Below are 18,567 nucleotides of genomic sequence, written 5' to 3'. Positions count from 1 at the left end.
GAGTTTTTTGCAGTCACCTGCCAGCAAAATCAAGTGCGAAAAATACAAGTACCAGAATCCTCAGAATTAATTAACTTGTCAGACCTGAAACAGAAATGCAGACCCGCCAGAAAAAACAAAGAAACTCAGCCACCCTGAAGATTGATGAAGTCATGAAAACGTGCATTAGGAGGAGAAGCTAAAGACTGGTAACAGAGCGCCTGCCTTCACATCTTTAAATATTGTTCCAAGAGTCCGGGCTCACAAGGCAGTGCAGCAGGGCCATCATGCCTTACGTTGGAGAGCCACAACCATGGCTTTCCTCCTACCCCCATCAAGGGGAAAATGTGTGCTATGGAGGGAGTTTTTTGCAGTCACCTGCCAGCAAAATCAGTGCGAAAAATACAAGTACCAGAATCCTCAGAGCTAATTAACTTGTCACACCTGAAACAGAAATGCAGACCCGCCTGAAAAAACAAAGAATCTCAGCCACCCTGAAGATTGATGAAGTCATGAAAGCGTGCATTAAGAGAAGCTAAAGACTGGTAACAGAGCACCTGCTTTCACATCTTTAAACACTGGATTGGCAGGTAGTGTGCTTTGCGTCTCGTTTCAGAGATGTGCTCTCTCCTGGGGATATTTAAGGCAGCTCGATGGGCGTTATTTTGGGTGATCTGAAGTTGTTTAATGCTACTGGTCGAGACGCCTGCCAGGAGGATATTCTAGTAGTCGAGTTTGGAAAGGATGAGGGCTCTAACTAGAGTCATGCAACTGTCAGGTGAGAGGTAAGGTCTACATGCGTTGATGAGCTTGGCCGTATAGCCTGCTGATGAGATAGTTGTGTTGACTTGTCTCAATAGGGTTAGTGAGGAGTCCAGGTACACGGCCAAGGTTTTAACCTCTTTCGAGATAGTGAAAGTGTTCCCGTCTATTGTGAAGGTTTTGTATTTAGGGTCAAGTTTTTTAAGACACGTTTGGGTGCCAACCAGTAGAGCCTCAGTTTTGTCATCGTTTGGACAAAGTTCATGTTGAGCCATCCACGCTTGGATCATCTCATAGATATCATTGAGTTTGGTGGAGTCTCTATCATAGTCTCCTGAGAGTTGCAGAAGAATCTGCGTGTTATCTGCGTAATCTGCCAGTAATACTGTAATATCAATTGCAATACAGGCGATTTTTGCTAGTAAGCTGCTTGACTTGCCCCCAACTCCTAACTGGAGGTAAATCAGATGCCCCATCAGCACACTTGTAGTTGGCTGGTGTGGTAACCTGCTGGTAAAGGTTATTACCGGCACGTTATTACCGCACTGGTCAAATTGTAATGAGGACAAGTAAGATGAGCAGAAAAGAAGACAGCATCAATCTTAGTTTGCTGATATAGCACTTAAGAATGCCCTCAAATGCAAAAAGGAACGAGAGCGCACAGGGGAGCTGGAGAGGGTCCCCAAGTGAAATTACTCATATTTGGTTATGAAGAGTGTTTGCAGCCCATAATCAGGGATCTGATGGTTTAGGCCAAACCTTGAATTTTATCAGGTCAAATCCAGACCAGGCTAATCTACTGCCCATACCATCCAATGGCCAGAAATCCTGAAAAAACACATCCCACAGCAACATGCAGTAGTATACAGTTCTTATTTTTGCCTATCAAAACTCAAGCATGTGGTGCTTGTTCTCTTACTAACGACGGGAATGGCCTGCAGATGCCTCATTGGTGTTTAGCTGATGATGGAGTGTTTTATTTTGGATTTGCCACACACATGGCCTTATTGGCTGGTGCAGAATTAACGTGCTGGTAATGCATACCAGCATGTTTCCACACCGACCAACTACAAGTTTGCTGGTAAGGTGCCTGCTGACTTACCTCCAGCTAAGAGCTGTCAGGTGGCAAAGCTACATTTCATGATTAGTTTTAGTGATAGTGATTAATCCATTTATTGAGGACAGTCCTGCAGCTACTGACAGTGCTGAGCACCTGTTTCAAAGAGACCGGGCTTCATTACAAGTTTTTCGGTACCGTAGTGGTAAATCCGCCAGGATACCAGCAAACTGAAATACTGATACTGGCACTCGGTCCAGCAGTATTACAGCCGGATTCAGAGTGCATACAAATTGCTTGTTCGCTCAGTAAAGAAGCTGCTCTGACCAGCAACTTAAATATACCTGAAAACTAAAAGTAAATGCTGTACGAGTAGGTTATGTATTTCTCAACATCTGCATCGTTGAATCTGGAAGCTACTTAAGCAACAGAGGGATGGGTCATAAACCATATGCAAAAACAGGCTGGTCAAAGTACGCCTGTCCCGCCCTCAATGAGAGCATTGCTGCAGAGCCTAAATCCTGCTCCCATGTCAGGGAGTTCCAACTCCCTCAAGGCAGAGCACATTATCGCCTTAAGTAGCAACCCAGCCCATAGTTGCTAGGGCGGAACCTGCCTTTCCCCAGATTAAGTCTTGGGAATTACCTCTAATGCCAGGACACACACCATTGCAAACGTCCTTGTTGCTAGGCTCGCGCCATGAGGCTGTATACAAGTGCATCCTGCTGGCTGGGGGACATCATCTAAACTGGGACACATCTTTCCTGTCCTGGGCTTCCATTTTATAAAACAAATGGATTCTGCCAGGTGCAGTCATTTAGAACTTCATTTGAACAAATTGTGTTGAAGCACCTGACATCAAAGATTTGTAAAATGAAAGGTCAAGACTGGACACATGGTGCTCATGTGACACTGAAGTTCATTTTACGCAGGGCTGAAATGGTAAAGATTGCATTTTTAATAGGGCCTTTTTTAGCAGCCATACTCGCTACATGAATAGTGCAATATTTACCTCATGCAGTTTCTTAATCTATATGTATACATTTGTGAAAGTGTATGTGTGTGTTTGGGGTTGGCTCCAGCCTCATAACAGTTGGTGGGCTGACATTTTGGCCCACGGTCGGCATACCAGTCTGGGGTGTACTGGCGATAGTGAAATTTGATCAACCCCACCCATTCGCCTTGCAGAGTGCGGGGTCCGGCTCTGTGCTATCAGTATAAGTGGTTTCGGGAAATTTTCGACTTTGCAATGGTTGGCTCCAGTCCCACAACAATTGGTGGGCTGAAATTTTGGATGAGGTCGGCATACCAGTCTGGGGTGTACTGGCGATAGTGAAATCTGACCAACCCCCCCCATTCACCCTACACAGAGCGGGGGCCGGCCCTGTGCTATCAGTATAGGCAATTTTGGGAGATTGACAATTTTTCAATTTTTCAAAAATAGTATGTTATGACACAATAAAACATAAACAAGGCTTTTGTAGAGCCCCACGTGTGTCAGATACAGACCCATGCAACGCTGGGTGGTACCACCAGTACTGCCCTAATTCTAACTCCACCTAAAAGCTGGTAGACATATTTCTTGCTCCTTGCATAACAAATTCTTTTGTCCGGTAAAGCAGGGATCTGCAATGTTTGGCTATCCCGATGCTGTGTACTGCGACTTCCATGAGCCCTAGCCAGCCTAGTCAATGATGAGGGATCATGGGAACTGTAGCCCAAGAGATCTTAAGAGCGGTAGGGTTCTGACCCCTGCTATAAAGGAAGGTGTGCAATAGCACAATCCTTTCGCAATGGCCAAAATGATGCAGGATAGCAGCCAAAGAGCATCCCTTTAAATGTGACCAATACAAGTCTGAGATGGGGGAATTTGGAAATTCTGCATGCAGTTTTAAGCAAGGATTGGCAATGTCAACAGTTTTGGCTTTTGTGTAAGCATTTTTCAGGCCTTGCCTTAGTGGTATTAACTGGCCATTGATGGTAGCACCTACAGCTGAAAAATGGTGGGAGCAGATGGGCATATAATAGCAGTTCCTGGCAAACGCATAACACAAGCAAAAGCTGTTGGCTTTGCTAATGCATGTTTTTATCAGAACTTCAGTGAAGGACATGCATAGTGCTTATAAACTGAGTGGCTGACAGCAGACCGTGTTAAGAGATTGTTATTACACAAGTGTGCATTTACAGCACCAATTAATTTGTTAACTCTCAGAAGACTGCTTTGAAGAAAGCACTGGGGGGGCTCATGTTCTATAATCACGTAACAAAAAGGAACGATGTAACAGCCTTGCGTTAGGATTTTGGGCCATTAATTCACGTTACGGCTCATATTTAATCATTTGTATGGCAGAGAGGAGGGGCGGAACGCATCTTGCGTTTCCGCTGCCTCCATTACTCTCTAACATACCAATGCTCCAGCATTTGCGCCAGATTAAATTTTCATGCCAGCGCAAATGATGGAGATCCCAATGGGTCCGCCAGCTCTAAGCACCAGCATAAACCAGGCGAACCCCATAAGAATCCATTGTACACTCTGCCTGACATGTGAGCATGTGACCATTCGAAATTAATTGAATCCAGTAATTTGTAACAGCAGCTGACAAGGCGCAAACGTGATTTATTACACAAGTGTGTGTGTGTGTGTGTGTGTGTGTGTGGTCATTGTGGGTACGTATTCCAGACCCTACAGGTGGGGTGGTGAAGGGGCAGGGGGCTATGCAGCATAATCCAGCTGGCACAGCCAGGGGTTCCCCACCTCCCTGTTTCCACACTGAAACCCCCTGGCCCACTTACTGGACTTGGGACAGTCCACACTCCCCCTCTTGCCATTGGCTATCGGATAGTGCAAGTCTGTGCGCAGTCACCCATTACAGAGGACGCTGACTCATCAAGCCTAGGACTATAATGGCAAACCGAACGGAACTAGAGCTGGGAGAGCATCCAGAATATCGACTCTTAGATTTTTCAAGTAGTTAGTGGAGGTCCTGGAGTGTTTCAGTAGCTGGGCAATTGGTACTCTAAGCAACCTCAAAGCTTTCCTATAAAAACTGGAGCCTGATTAGAGGCAGACGCTGATTTCATCGGTGGGAGCTTCAAGTTCAGTCATCTGAAATGGTAGGTCTCATTCCATGGGGGTATGTAGTCATCTGGGTGGTTTGTGGTATGACATTCCCTGGGAGGCATTTGAATAGGGAGATTCAATTGGAGATTTAGCGATTAGGAGTGGTAAGCCGCCGTCAAGGAGGGCATCCAGCGCTGGGAGTGGCAGGTCACATTCAATGTATCAGGAGTGGTCTGTAGCATTCATTGAGGACATCCAGTGCCAGGAGTGGTCAGTGACATTCAATTGCGGAACCCAGTGTCAGGAGTGGTATGTAGCCGTCAATGAGGGCCTGCAGAGTTGGTGACTTTAGATGGGGAATCTAGTGTCAGGAGTGGTATATAGTATCCTTTGTTGTGAGTAGGCTGTGACATTAGATAGGGAAACCACTATTCAGAGGTGTGCAGTAAAAAGGTCACCCCCAAAAAGGCCATTTTTGCAAAAGAAAATCACAGCAAACAGGCTGTGGTCTGACCCGGTAAAATTGTCTCCATTATGCTTCACAAGGGGAGCAGGAGTTGCGGGGGTGTTCCCCGCTCCCCTTGAATGGCCTTATTGCTGCCATTTTTTGAGAAAAAAGCCTTTTTCGCTGCAAGCTTTTCACATGGAGCCTATCCACAGATATATGTAGCATTCAATGAGGGCAGCCAGTGTCGAGAGTGGTCTTGAAATTGATGTGAGGATTTTACTGTCAGGAGTGGTATGTGGCATTCATTGAGGGCAGCTAGTGTCGAGAGTGGTCTTGAAATTGATGTGAGGAATTTACTGTCAGGAGGCGTATGTGGCATTCATTGATATGATATGATATGGCATTTATAATGCGCCTATACACAAGTGTTTCAAGGCGCAATGAGGCAAGGGAGGGGGAACATGGGAAGAAAGATAACAATCCTACTAGGCCTGGTGTCATTCAGATCCTGCAATTGCATGGGAAGAGGGCCGCGAGTGTCGAGACTGGTCTTGAAATTGATGTGAGGAATTTGCTCTCAGGAGTGGCATGTGGCATTCATTGAGGCCAGCCAGTGTCAGGAGTGGTATGTAGCATTCAATGAGGGCACACAGTGTTGGCGACTTTAGGTGGGGGAATCCAGTGTCAGGAGTGATATAACGCATTTAATGAGGGCCTCCAATGTCAGGAGTGTTTGGCCACATTAGATGGGGCAATCCAGTATCAGGAGTGGTATGTAGCATTCAATGAGTACATCCAGTGTCAGGAGTGGTCTTGAAACTGATGTGGGGAATTTACTATCAGGAGTGGTATGTGGCATTCATTGAGGGCAGACAGTATCAGGAGTGTTCTGCAACTTTAGATGGAAGAATCTATTATCAGGCGGGGTTAGTAGCATTCAATTATTTTATTTTATTGTTTAAGCATTGGACCTAGCTCGAGAGCACCGTAGCGCTGTACAAGGTTTGGATAGACAGCATTTGGGCTAGCATCTTTTAACAGTAGTGCAGTACTGTCAGTTGCTTTCTGTGCGTCTATTGGGATTAGTACATGGTCAGGTGCTGAGTACACGAGTCGTCATCTTCCTCGTACCAGTACTTGGAAGAATTCCATTGAACTGTATGTCTCAAACAGTATCTGGAAAGATAGTGAACCGGACCTGATTGAGAGGTATTGTACACCTGAGAGAGGGGTCTGGAACCCCCACAAGCGAAGGAGAAGACCAAGGGGAGAGAGCTACCCATTTGGGAAAGAAAAGAGAAGACCAGGGGACGAAAAGATATCCTCTGGCAAAACCATGGACATCATTAGGAATACTAAAAGAGAGCCAGAGAAAAGGATTGGGGAAGGAAGACATATTCCCCCCATCTTTGTGGAACTGTAAAGAGTTGTCTAAAAAGACATGGGGAAGAGGGACCTCCCCCTACATCTGTGGGAAACTACCTTGAAAGGCCTAGTAACACTGAGGGGAAAAAGGTGACTCCCCAACAGTAACAAACTGCCTACCTATATCAAAAGCCGGTCCGATAGCTCAGCGAGTAGGAGTGCCTGCTTTGATATCCGTGCAGACCCTGCTGATGCAGGTTCAAATCCCGGCAGAGCCAAACTCAACCTTTCATCCTTCCAAGGTCGATAAATGAGCACCACACACCGTGGGCAATAATAAGCAGCGCTCAGATGCCTGAGGGTTTGTAGCGCTATATAAATGCTCAATTATTATTATTATTAAAAGGTCTAGTGACGATCAGGGGGAGAAGAAGACCTCCCCAATGGTCACAAACTGCCTAAAGCATCCAGAAGGAAGGAGGCACCTTTCTGGAATCAGGGTGAAGCTAGTATTATAGTTTTCTTTTGAAGTGTGAGGGTCAGAAATAGGTTTGGGACATAGGATAGTGGACTACCTTTCTTTTGACAGATATTCTGACGCTATCCTGAGTTTTGTATGAGGCAGGGAAACTCCTCTTAATTATAGGGACAGATAGGGTTTCAATAACCAGAAAAATGTCACCTCTGTGTCCCATGTTTACTTCTGCACCCTCACAGAATCCACAATTAGGAGTGGTATGTAGCATTCAATGAGGGCAGCCAGTGTCAGGACTGGTCGGTGACATTAGATGGGGAATACACAATTAGGAGTGGTTTGTACTATTCAATGTGGCCAGCCTGTGTCAGGAGTGGTTGGGGACATGAGATGGGGAATCATCTATTAGTAGTGGTATGTAACAATCAATGAGGGTGTCTAGTTTTGTGAATGGCTGGTAACAATAGACTGAGGAATCCACTGTAAGGAGTGGTATGCAATGTGTGCATATATTTTCATGAGTGTTTGGTGACAGTAGATGGGGGACCCACTAGAAGAGGTACAAAATAAATGCATGTGGTTTTGTGAGTGGTTGGTGACATTAGATGGGGAATCCACAATTAAGAGTGGTATGTAGCATTCGATGAGGGAAGCCTGTGTTGGGAGGGGGCCGATGACTTTAGAGGGGAAAGGCCACTAGGAGTGATGCAAAATGAGTTCATGCGGTTTTGGGAGTGGTTGGTGACATTACATAGGGAGTCCACAATTAGGAGTGGTATGTAGCATTCAATGAGGTCATCCCGTGTTGGGACTGGTTAGTGACATTAGATGGGGGAATACTCTATTAGGACTGGCATGTAGCATTCAATGGGGGCAATCCAGTGTTGGGAGTAGTTGGTGACATTATATGGGGGAATCCTCTATAATGAGTGGTATGTAGCATTCAGTGAAGGAGCCAGTGTCAGGAGTGGCCGGTGGCATTAGATGGGGAAATCCACAATTAGGAGTGGTATGCATCCTTCAAAGAGGGCAGACAGTGTCAGGAGCGGTCAGTGACATTAGAATGGGGAATCCTCTATTAGGATTGTAATGTAGTATTCAATGAGGGCAGCCAGTGGCAGGAATGGTCGGTGACATTTGAAGGGGACATCCACAATTAAGATTGGTATGCATTTTTCAATGTGGGCAGAGAGTGTCAGGAGTGCTCAGGGACATTAAATGGGGAATTCACATTTGGGAGTGGTATGTAGCATTCAATGAGGACAGCCTGTGTTGGGAGGGGTCGATGACATTAGATGGGGGAATCCATTATGAGTGGTACAAAATGAGCACATGCAGTTTTGTGCATGGCTTCTGGTGACATTAGATGAGAAATGCACTATTAGGAGTGGTATGTATCCTTCAAAGAGGGCAGCCAGTATTTGGACTGGTCAGTGACATTATATGGGGGAATTCACTGTTAGGAGTGGTATGCAGTATTCAATGAGGAAAGCCACTATTGGGAGATTTCGATGACATTAGATGGGGAATCCACTATTAGGAGTGGTATGTAACATTCAATGATGGCATCCAGTGTCAGGAGTGGTTGGTGACAAAAGATGGGGAATTCAGTATTAGGAGTGGCATGTAGCATTCAATGAGTGTAGCCAGTGTTGGGAGGGGTCGATGACATTAGATGGGGAAATCCACTATTAGGAGTGGTATTTATCCTTCAAAGTGGGCAACCAGTGCTGAGAGAAGTCAGTGACATTAGATGGCGGAATCTATTATTAGGAGTTGTATGTAGCATTCAATGAGGCCATCCAGTGTTGGGAGTGGTCGGAGACTTTAAATGTTGGAATCCACTATTAGGAGTGGCATGTAACATTCATTGAGGGAATCCAGTGTCAGGAGTGGGCAATGACATTATGTGGGGGAATCCTCTAATAGGAGTGGCTTATAGCATTCAATGTGGGAAGCCAGTCTTGGGAGTGGTTGAAGACATTAGATAGAGGAATTCACTATTAGGAGTTGTATGTAGCAATTAGGAAGGGCATCTAGTTTTGTGAGTGGTTGGTGACGATAGATGGGGGAATCCACTATTAGGAATGGCAAAATCCTTCTACCTCCACCCACCATAGCCCCACTGTCTCTACTTCCACCCACCCTACCCCCTCTCTATAACCCCACCCAACCCCCCTCTACACCATCTACCCACCTCACTCTAGCCCTCCCATTAAACTATCCCAAAAACCCACCCACTCCACCCCACTCTCTACACCCACGCATCTTACCTCCACTATCTCTACCCCACCCCCTCTACCCATTCCCACCCTACCTCCACTCTGTCCACCCCCACCTTCCCACCCTACCTCCACTCTCTACAAACCTCCCCCTCTCTACCACCACTTACCCACCCTACTTCTTATGCTTTCTTTCAGACTCTCACTTTATTTCTTCCCCTCAACCTTTCTCACTCATATTTCCTCTTTCCCATCATAAATGCACCCTCTCTCAATCTTTTCCTCCATTACTCTATTCTCACATGCTCCATTGAAACGTTGCACTCTCCTCCTTGCACCTGGGTGCCTATAAATGCAAATTGTAAATAACAGCAGCAAAAGCAAAACTATTTGCTTTGCCAATGCGTGTTTGTCATTGTGGCCGCCATTGTTGATCTCAGACATGCGCGCAGTGCAGAGTTCATTACTGAGTCACTGCATTGAGTGGTGAAAGAAACGAGAACTTGGTTGTTCTCTTGTTTTGATTCATTTTACAATATAATAAAAGGCCAGGTGAATGTTTGTCTGATGCAGTCATGCACAGTAGAGACTGCCTGCTGTGCCTCTTGTCACCGCTAGAGGAAGCTGTTGCCTTAGTATATCTTGTGATCTTACTGTGTGAATGGAAACCTACTGTATCTTCTGTATCTCACTGATAACGTCCTGCGACAATGAAAATATTACAATAACAAAATATATACATTTTACAAAAAACAGAAATTCATATTTCTCTGACAAAATAAATTACTTTTCTCCCCATACAGTGGGCTTTCTGTAAATACATGCATTTTCAGCATATCACTCCTCCACGATGCCTCTGAAGAGAATTTTAACACATGTAGATGCAGAAAACGTTAAACACCGGAGAAACGAAGCTCAACGTATATGTTGGACAAATATGACTGAGCAACAATGGGCAAGTCGACGTGAAAACAATACTGGAGGCAAACAAAATAATAGGGCCAATATGACAGCTTGGGAAACAGCTCTCCAACGGGACATCAACGATCACATTCTGCAGCCCGTAGAATGAATGTTACAGATGCAGGAAGTCCTTGAAAGCGAAAACAAGCATGAACCTAACAAAAATGTGTGCACCAACATCACTAATCAAGAAAACGCTGCTCAACGGAAATTTAACAAAAACAATAATGGGAACCTTCCACCGAGCACAACTTTAGCCCGTGTACACTGGCTTTTGCACAAGTGATCGATAAATCATTGATCCCATGTCTACCCCCTCTGTTTCGGGAATTGGTCCCTGGGAAGCTTTTATGCAATCCTGTGGATGATATGATATGATAGGTTATATATAACGCGCTTAATACCCAGAGGTTTTCTAAGCGCAGACCTGGGGATCGACCTGTGTTGCCTCGTGTCATCTTGCTTCCTAGGCAAGCACGGTGCCCCTGAGGGCTGTCCTTATTTGTCATTCACTAACCACACAGACACATAACATCACCTGCCCTTTTACAGCTTCTGTCATTCCTGAAACTATAATTCCACATTGTCACCTGACAGGGTGAAAGAAAGTGACAGATTTGTTGAATGGTGACGTACATGTGCCTTTGGAAAATATCCATCGGGTGAGTTATACTGCACACTGCTGTCGGGGCATCTTTATGACTTATTAACACATGTTCAGGATATTGCTGCCTGCCTGGTAATGATACACAACTAGTGAGGGCATAAGAGCAGGGGTCAACTGGGCACCAAAGGAGGCCGCAAATTCTTTTCAAAGTGACGCCATATTACACTGTACAAGAGGAAGTAGCAAGTGCAGTACCTCTAAGGAGGATTTAGGAAACAGGCCTCATTATGAGTATGGCGATAAGGCAACAATGGGGCTTGTATCGCTACAGGCACTGTCGCTACCGTACCGCCATACTATGAGTTGTGCTCGCGGGTCTCGCTCTGCCCGCCAGGTCCGACCTGGCGTGCAGTGCGGGAACCCGCAAGCACATCTCGCGGATACACCGGCAATTTTAACAACGGTGCCGGTGGATCCGAGCTCCCCATTCCTATTCAGCCCTATGGGGCCGAATAGGGATGGGGAGTCCCTTATTCCCGGCACCCGCAAATGGGCAAGTACCGGGCCCGCCGAACTCGGCATGACCCGGTAATTGCCCATTTGCGGGTGCCGGTAAAATCACGGGTTTGGCGACAGCCGTGCCTTTGTTACAGGCACGGCTGCCGCCAAACCCATAATGAGGCATTATCACCGGAGAAAAGCACATTTGTCCATGTGTAGGAATTAAAAGTAGGGTATGCAGTTTTTTTAAAGACAAAATGTTTTGCCACAGTACTTTAACGACCATTTTTATCTGTGCATTTTTGATGTGAAAATGCAGAGGGTGTTTGGGTGAGGCACTATGGTATTGATAATGGGGCAAGGCTAGGTGAATAGGTGAGGTGGGAGGGGCAGGTGGGGCAATTGAGAATGCAGTAGTAGAAACACATGGAATCAAAATTCGCATAACATGACAAAATCCTAACATATGCGTCATATTTTAACGGTGAGGAAAAACATACTGGAAACTTTTATAACAAATTCTTTAATCCAAAAGGCGGAGGGCGATGAGACGAGAGGCAAGGTCGATACTCAGTGACTGGATTAGACAGTGTTGGGGTCATTACAAGTTTGGTGGTATCCCACGGGTAAATCCGACAGGATACCACCAAACTGTATTACCGTTAACGGCACTCAGTCTGGCGGTATTACCACCAGATTATGAGTGCCGGCAACAGTTGTAAATCGCTTTTCTATGGAGTAGGATGGGAGTAAGAGTACTACCATTTGAATGTTAGGAGTCAAGTTTTAGGTTTTCTACGGAATGAAGAATGGGTTGGGTCATTGGCTAGTGGGAGGGTATTCCAGTATTTTGCCGCTACTACAGGGAAGCTGCACCCCCCGTCTTTGGTTCTTTTGAATTTGGGCACAGTGAGGAGATAGGCCCTGGAGGCGCGTGTGGCTTTAGTTGTTTGGGTTGGTGTGAGCAGGTTGGTGAGGTATTTGCGGGCCGTATTGGTGAGGCATTTATGGGTGAATGCCATGGTTTTGAATCTAATTCTGTTCTGGATCGGCAGCCAGTGTGCTTTGCGTCACGTTTCAGAGATGTGCTCTCTCCTGGGGATATTTAAGGCAGCTCGATGGGCGTTATTTTGGGTGACCTGAAGTTGTTTAATGCTACTGCTCGAGGATACTCTAGTAGTCGAGTTTGGACAGAATGAGGGCTCTAGCTAGAGTTTTGCAACTGTCGAGTGAGAGGTAAAGTCTACATGCATTGATGAGCTTGGCCGTATAGCCTGCTGATGAGATAGTTGCGTTGACTTGTCTCAATAGGGTTAGTGAGGAGTCCAGGTACACGGCAAAGGGCTTAACCTCTTTCGAGACGGTGATAGTGTTCCCGTCTATTGTGAAGGTTTTGTATTTTGGATCAAGTTTTTTGAGACACGTTTGGGTGCCAACCAGTAGTAACTCAGTTTTCTCAACGTTTAGACAAAGTTCATGTTGAGCCATCCACGTTTGGATCATCTGATAGATATTATTGAGTTTGGTGGAGTCTTTATCGTAGTCTCCTGAGAGGATGGTAATGCTGGCGATTTTTGCCAGTAAGGAGCCTGACTTGCCTCCAGCTCCTAACTGGAGGTAAATCAGATGCCCCATCAGCACACTTGTAGTTGGCTGGTGTGGTGACCTGCCGGTAAACGTTATTACCGGCACGTTATTACCGCACTGGTCAACTTAGAATGAGGACAAGTAAGAAGAGCAGAAAATAAGGCAATATCAATCTCAGTTTGCTGATGTAGCACTTAAGGATGCCCTCAAATGCAAAAAGGGATGGGAGCGCGCAGGGGAGCTGGAGAAGGTGTCCAAGTGAAATTACTAATATTTGGTTATGAAGAGTGTTGTCAGGTGTGGTTTGCTTGTGTGATTTCCCCATCTAATGTCATCGACCCCTCCCAACACTGGCTACACTCATTGAATGCTACATGCCACTTCTAATACTGAATTCCCCATCTTTTGTCACCAACCACTCCTGACACTAGATGCCCTCATTGAATGTTACATACCACTCCTAACAGTGAATTTCCCCAATAATCGGATCCCCTTTTTGTGCCGTAATCAAATCAGCATCTGGGGGTTTTCTTTACTCCACTGGGCAATTGAGAGTTCATTTTGGGCAAGTGCTTGTTTAGGGAACACTTAGAGTGCATTGATACGGAACCACCTTTTAACATTTTAATATTGGTGTCTAGGCCTATTTATATCCATGTTCAACCCTGCATGCGGTAGCCAGTTCCTTTTACCTCGAGTCACAATTTGTGTTACGTTTGATAGATAGCACAACTAGGCAAGGAACGCCTCAAGAGCACACGGGCAATAGGGTGCAGCAGGCCCTGCAGTACGAGGGATAAACTCATTTTCCACCCGAAATTAATTGAATCCAATCATTTGTAACAGCAGCTGCAATATCCATGGCAAGGCGCAAACATGATTTATTACACAAGTGTGTGTGTGTGTTGTCATTGGGGGTACGTACTCCAGACCCTACAGGTTGGGTGGTGAAGGGGCAGGGGGCTATGCAGCATAATCCAGGAGGCACCGCCAGGGGTTCCGCATCTCTCTGTTTCCACACTGAAACCCCCTGGCCCACTGGCTGGACTTGGGACAGTCCACACTCCCCCTCTTGCCAATGGTTATCGGATAGTGCAAGTCTGTGCACAGTCACCCATTACAGAGGGCGCTGACTCATCAAGCCTAGGACTATAATGGCAAACCGAACGGAACTAGAGCTGGGAGAGCATCCAGAATATCGACTCTTAGATGTTTTAAGTAGTTAGGGGAGGTCCTGGAGTGTTTCAGTAGCTGGGCAATTGGCACTCTAAGCAAGCTCAAAGCTTTCCTATAAAAACTGAAGCCTGATAAGCGCCAGATGCTGATTTCATCGGTGGGAGCTTCGAGTTCAGTCATCTGAAATGGTAGGTCTCATTCCATGGGGGTATGTAGTCATCTGGGTGGTTTGTGGTATGTGACATTCCCTGGGAGGCATTTGAATAGGGAGGTTCAATTGGAGATTCTGCGATTAGGAGAGGTAAGCTCCTGTCAAGGAGGGCATCCAGCGCTGGGAGTAGCAGGTCACATTCAATGTATCAGGAGTGGTCTGTAGCATTCATTGAGGACATCCAGTGCCAGGAGTGGTCGGTGACATTCAATGGCGGAACCTAGTGTCAAGAGTGGTATGTAGCAGTCAATGACGGCCTACAGAGTTGGTGACTTCAGATGGGGAATCTAGTGTCAGGAGTGGTTTATAGTATCCTTTGTTGTGAGTATGGTGTGACCTTAGATAGGAAAACCACTATCCAGAGGTGTCCAGTGAAAAAGGTCGCCCCCCGAAAGGTCATTTTTACAAAAGAAAATCGCAACAAAAAGGCTTTGGTCTGACCCAGTAAAAGTGTCTCCATTATGCTGCACAAGGGGAGATGGGGTTGCAGGGGTGTGCCCCGCTCCTCTTGAATGGTTTTATTGCTGTCATTGTTTGTGAAAACAGCCTTTTTGGCAGCAAGCATTTCACATGGAGCCTATCCAGAGAGATATGTAGCATTCAATGAGGGCATCCAGTGTCAGGAGTGGTCTTGAAATTGATGTGAGGAATTTACTGTCAGGAGTGGTATGTGGCATTCATTGAGGGAAGCCAGTGTCGAGAGTGGTCTTGAAATTCATGTGGGAAATTTACTGTCAGGAGTGGTATGTGGCATTCATTGAGGGCATCCAGTGCCGAGAGTGGCCTTGAAATTGATGTGAGGAGTTTACTGCCAGGGGTGGTATGTGGCATTCATTGAGGCCCGCCATTGTCAAGAGTGGTCTTGAAATTGATGTGGGAAATTTACTGTCAGGAGTGGTATGTGGCATTCATTGAGGGCATCGAGTGTCGAGAGTGGTCTTGAAATTGATGTGAGCAATTTACTGTCAGGAGTGGTATGTGGCATTCAATGAGGGCCGCGAGTGTCGATAGTGATCTTGAAATTGATGTGAGGAATTTACTGTCAGGAGTGGTATGTGGCATTCACTGAGGGCAGGCAGTGTCGAGAGTGGTCTTGAAAGGTATGTGGCATTCATTGAGGGCCGCAGGTTTCGAGAGTGGTCATGAAATTGATGTGAGGAATTTACTGTCAGGAGTGGTATGTGGCATTCATTGAGGGCAGCCAGTGTCGAGAGTGGTCTTGAAATTGATGTGAGGAATTTGCTGTCAGGAGTGGCATATGGCATTCTTTGAGGGCCGCCAGTGTCGAGAGCGGTCTTGAAGATGATGTGAAGAATTTACTGTCAGGAGTGGCATGTGGTATTCATTGAGGGAAATCATTGTCGGGAATGGTTTGTAATATTCAGTGAGAGCATACAGTGTTTGGCCACATTAGGTGGGAGGAATCCAATATCCAGAGTGGTATATAGCATTCAATGAGTACTTCCTTTGTTGTGACTAATCAGCGACATTAGATGTGGAATCCACTATCAGGAGTGGTGTGTAGCATTCAATTAGGGCATCCAATGTTGGGAGTGGTCTTGAAACTGATGTGGGGAATTCACTATCAGGAGTGGTATGTGGCATTCATTGAGGGCAATCAGTATCAGGAGTGTTCTGCAACGTTAGATGGAGGAATCTATTATCAGGCGGGGTTCTTAGCATTCAATTATTTTATTTTACTGTTTAAGCTTTGGACCAAGCTCGAGAGCAGCGTAGCGCTGTACAAGGTTTGGATAGACAGCATTTGGGCTAGCGTCTTTTAACAGTAGTGCAGTACTGTGAGTTGCGTTCTGTGTGTCCATTGGGATTAGTCCATGGTCAGGTGCTGAGTACATGAGTCAGCATCTTCCTCGTACCAGTACTTGGAAGAATTTCATAGAACTTTATGTGTAAAACAGTATCTGGAAAGCTAGTGAACCGGGCCTGATTGAGATGTATTGTACACCTGAGAGAAGGGTCTGTAACCCCCACAAGTGGAGTAGAAGTCCAAGGGGAGAGAGCTACCCTTTTGTGAAAGAAAAGAGAAGACGAGGGGAGGAAAAAGATATCCTCTGGCAAATCCACAGACATCATTAGGAATACTAAAAGAGAGCCAGAGAAAAGGATTGGGGAAGGAAGTCATATTTCCTCCATCTTTGTGGAACTGTAAAGAGTTGTCTAAGCGCACATGGGGAAGGGGGACCTCCCCCTACATCTGTGCGAAATTACCTTGAAAGGCCTAGTAATGTCCAGGGGAAAATGAGACTCCCCAACTATATCAAAAGGTCTAGTGACGACAGGGAGGAGAAGAAGCCTCCCCAATAGTCACATCCAGAAGGAAGGAGCCACCTTTCTGGAATCAGGGTGAAGCTAGTATTATAGTTTTTGTTTGAAATGTTAGGGCCAGAAATAGGTTTGGGACATAGGATAGTGGACTATCTTTCTTTTTATGGATATTCTGACGCTATCCTGAGTTTTGTATGAGGCAGGGAAACTCCTCTTAATTATAGGGACAGATAGGGTTTGACTTTATTTCCTTTCAATAACCAGAAAAATGTCACCTCTGTGTCCCATGTTTACTTCTGCACCCTCACAGAATCCACAATTAGGAGTGGTATGTAGCATTCAATGAGGGCAGCCAGTGTTAGGACTGGTGAGTGACATTAGATGGGGAATACACAATTAGGAGTGGTTTGTACTATTCAATGTGGCCAGCCTGTGTCAGGAGTGGATGGTGACATGAGATGGGGGAATCATCTATTAGCAGTGGTATGTAACATTCAATGAGGGCATAAAGTTTTGTGAGCGGCTGGTAACTATAGACTGAGGAATACACTGCCAGGAGTGTAATGCAATGTGTGCATATATTTTCATGAGTGGTTGGTGATAGTAGATGGGAGACCCACTAGAAGAGGTACAAAACAAGTGCATGCAGTTTTGTGAGTGGTTGGTGACATTAGATGGGGAATCCACAATTAGGAGTGGTATGTAGCATTCAATGAGGGCATCCCTTGTTGGGACTGGTTGGTGACATTAGATGGGGGAATACTCTATTAGGACTGGTATGTAGCATTCACTGAGCGAGCCAGTGTCGGGAGTGGCCGGTGGCATTAGATGGGGAAATCCACAATTAGGAGTGGTATGAATCCTTCAAAGAGGGGAGACAGTGTCAGGAGTACTCAGTGACATTATAATGGGTAATCCTCTATTAGGATTGTAATGCAGTATTCAATGAGGGCAGCCAGTGTCAGGAGTGGTCAGTGACATTAGATGGGGAATTCACATTTGGATGTGGTATGTAGCATTCAATGAAGACAGCCTGTGTTGGGAGGGGTCGATGACATTAGATGGGGAATCCATTAGGAGTGGTACAAAATGAGACATGCGGTTTTGTGAGTGGTATTTGGTGACATCAGATGTGAAATGCACTATTAGGAGTGGTATGCATCCTTCAAAGAGGGCAGCCAGTATTCAGACTGGTCAGTGACATTATATGGGGAAATTCACTGTTAGGAGTGGTATGTAACATTCAATGAGGGCATCTAGTGTCAGGAGTGGTTGGTGACAAAAGATGGGGAATTCAGTATTAGAAGTGGCATGTAGCATTCAATGAGTGCAGCCAGTGTTGGGAGGGGTCGATGACATTAGATGGGGAAATCCACTATTAGGAGTGGTATTTATCCTTCAAAGTGGGCAGCCAGTGCTGAGAGAAGTCAGTGACATTAGATGGCGGAATCTATTATTAGGAGTGGTATGTAGCATTCAATGAGGCCATCCAGTGTTGGGAGTGGTCGGGGACTTTAAATGTTGGAAACCACTATTAGGAGTGGCATGTAACATTCATTGAGGGAATCCAGTGTCAGGAGTGGGCAATGACATTATGTGGGGGAATCCTCTAATAGCAGTGGCTTATAGGATTCAATGAGGGAAGCCAGTCTTGGGAGTGGTTGAAGCCATTAGATAGAGGAATTCACTATTAGGAGTTGTATGTAGCATTTAGGGAGGGCATCTAGTTTTGTGAGTGGTTGGTGACGATAGATGGGGGAATCCACTATTAGGAATGGCAAAATCCTTCTACCTCCACCCACCATAGCCCCACTGTCTCTACTTCCACCCACCCTACCCCCTCTCTATAACCCCACCCAACCCCCCT

General features: G+C 45.8%; 1 protein-coding gene across 2 annotated transcripts in view; it reads left to right on the top strand.

Annotated features, from left to right (window-relative positions):
* Nucleotides 1–4,732: 4,732 nt before the first annotated feature.
* Nucleotides 4,733–18,567, top strand: part of LOC138492618 (solute carrier family 2, facilitated glucose transporter member 11-like) — a 326,496-nt gene continuing 312,661 nt past the window's right edge. The window contains exon 1 of one of the 2 annotated variants that reach the window (XM_069619913.1): nt 4,733–4,912. In XM_069619913.1, coding sequence (XP_069476014.1) covers nt 4,910–4,912 — 3 coding nt within the window. In that variant the 5' untranslated portion in view covers nt 4,733–4,909. Of the gene's footprint in view, nt 4,913–13,535; nt 14,392–18,567 lie in introns of those variants that run through there. The other variant, XM_069619914.1, reaches the window with a different exon arrangement.

This window comes from Ambystoma mexicanum, chromosome 10, assembly GCF_040938575.1.
Source record: "Ambystoma mexicanum isolate Mex_15411 chromosome 10, UKY_AmexF1_1, whole genome shotgun sequence".
Taxonomy (NCBI): Eukaryota; Metazoa; Chordata; class Amphibia; order Caudata; family Ambystomatidae; genus Ambystoma; species Ambystoma mexicanum.
The sequence above is the reverse complement of the archived record's forward strand: the minus strand, read 5'-3'. Positions and strand labels throughout refer to the sequence as shown.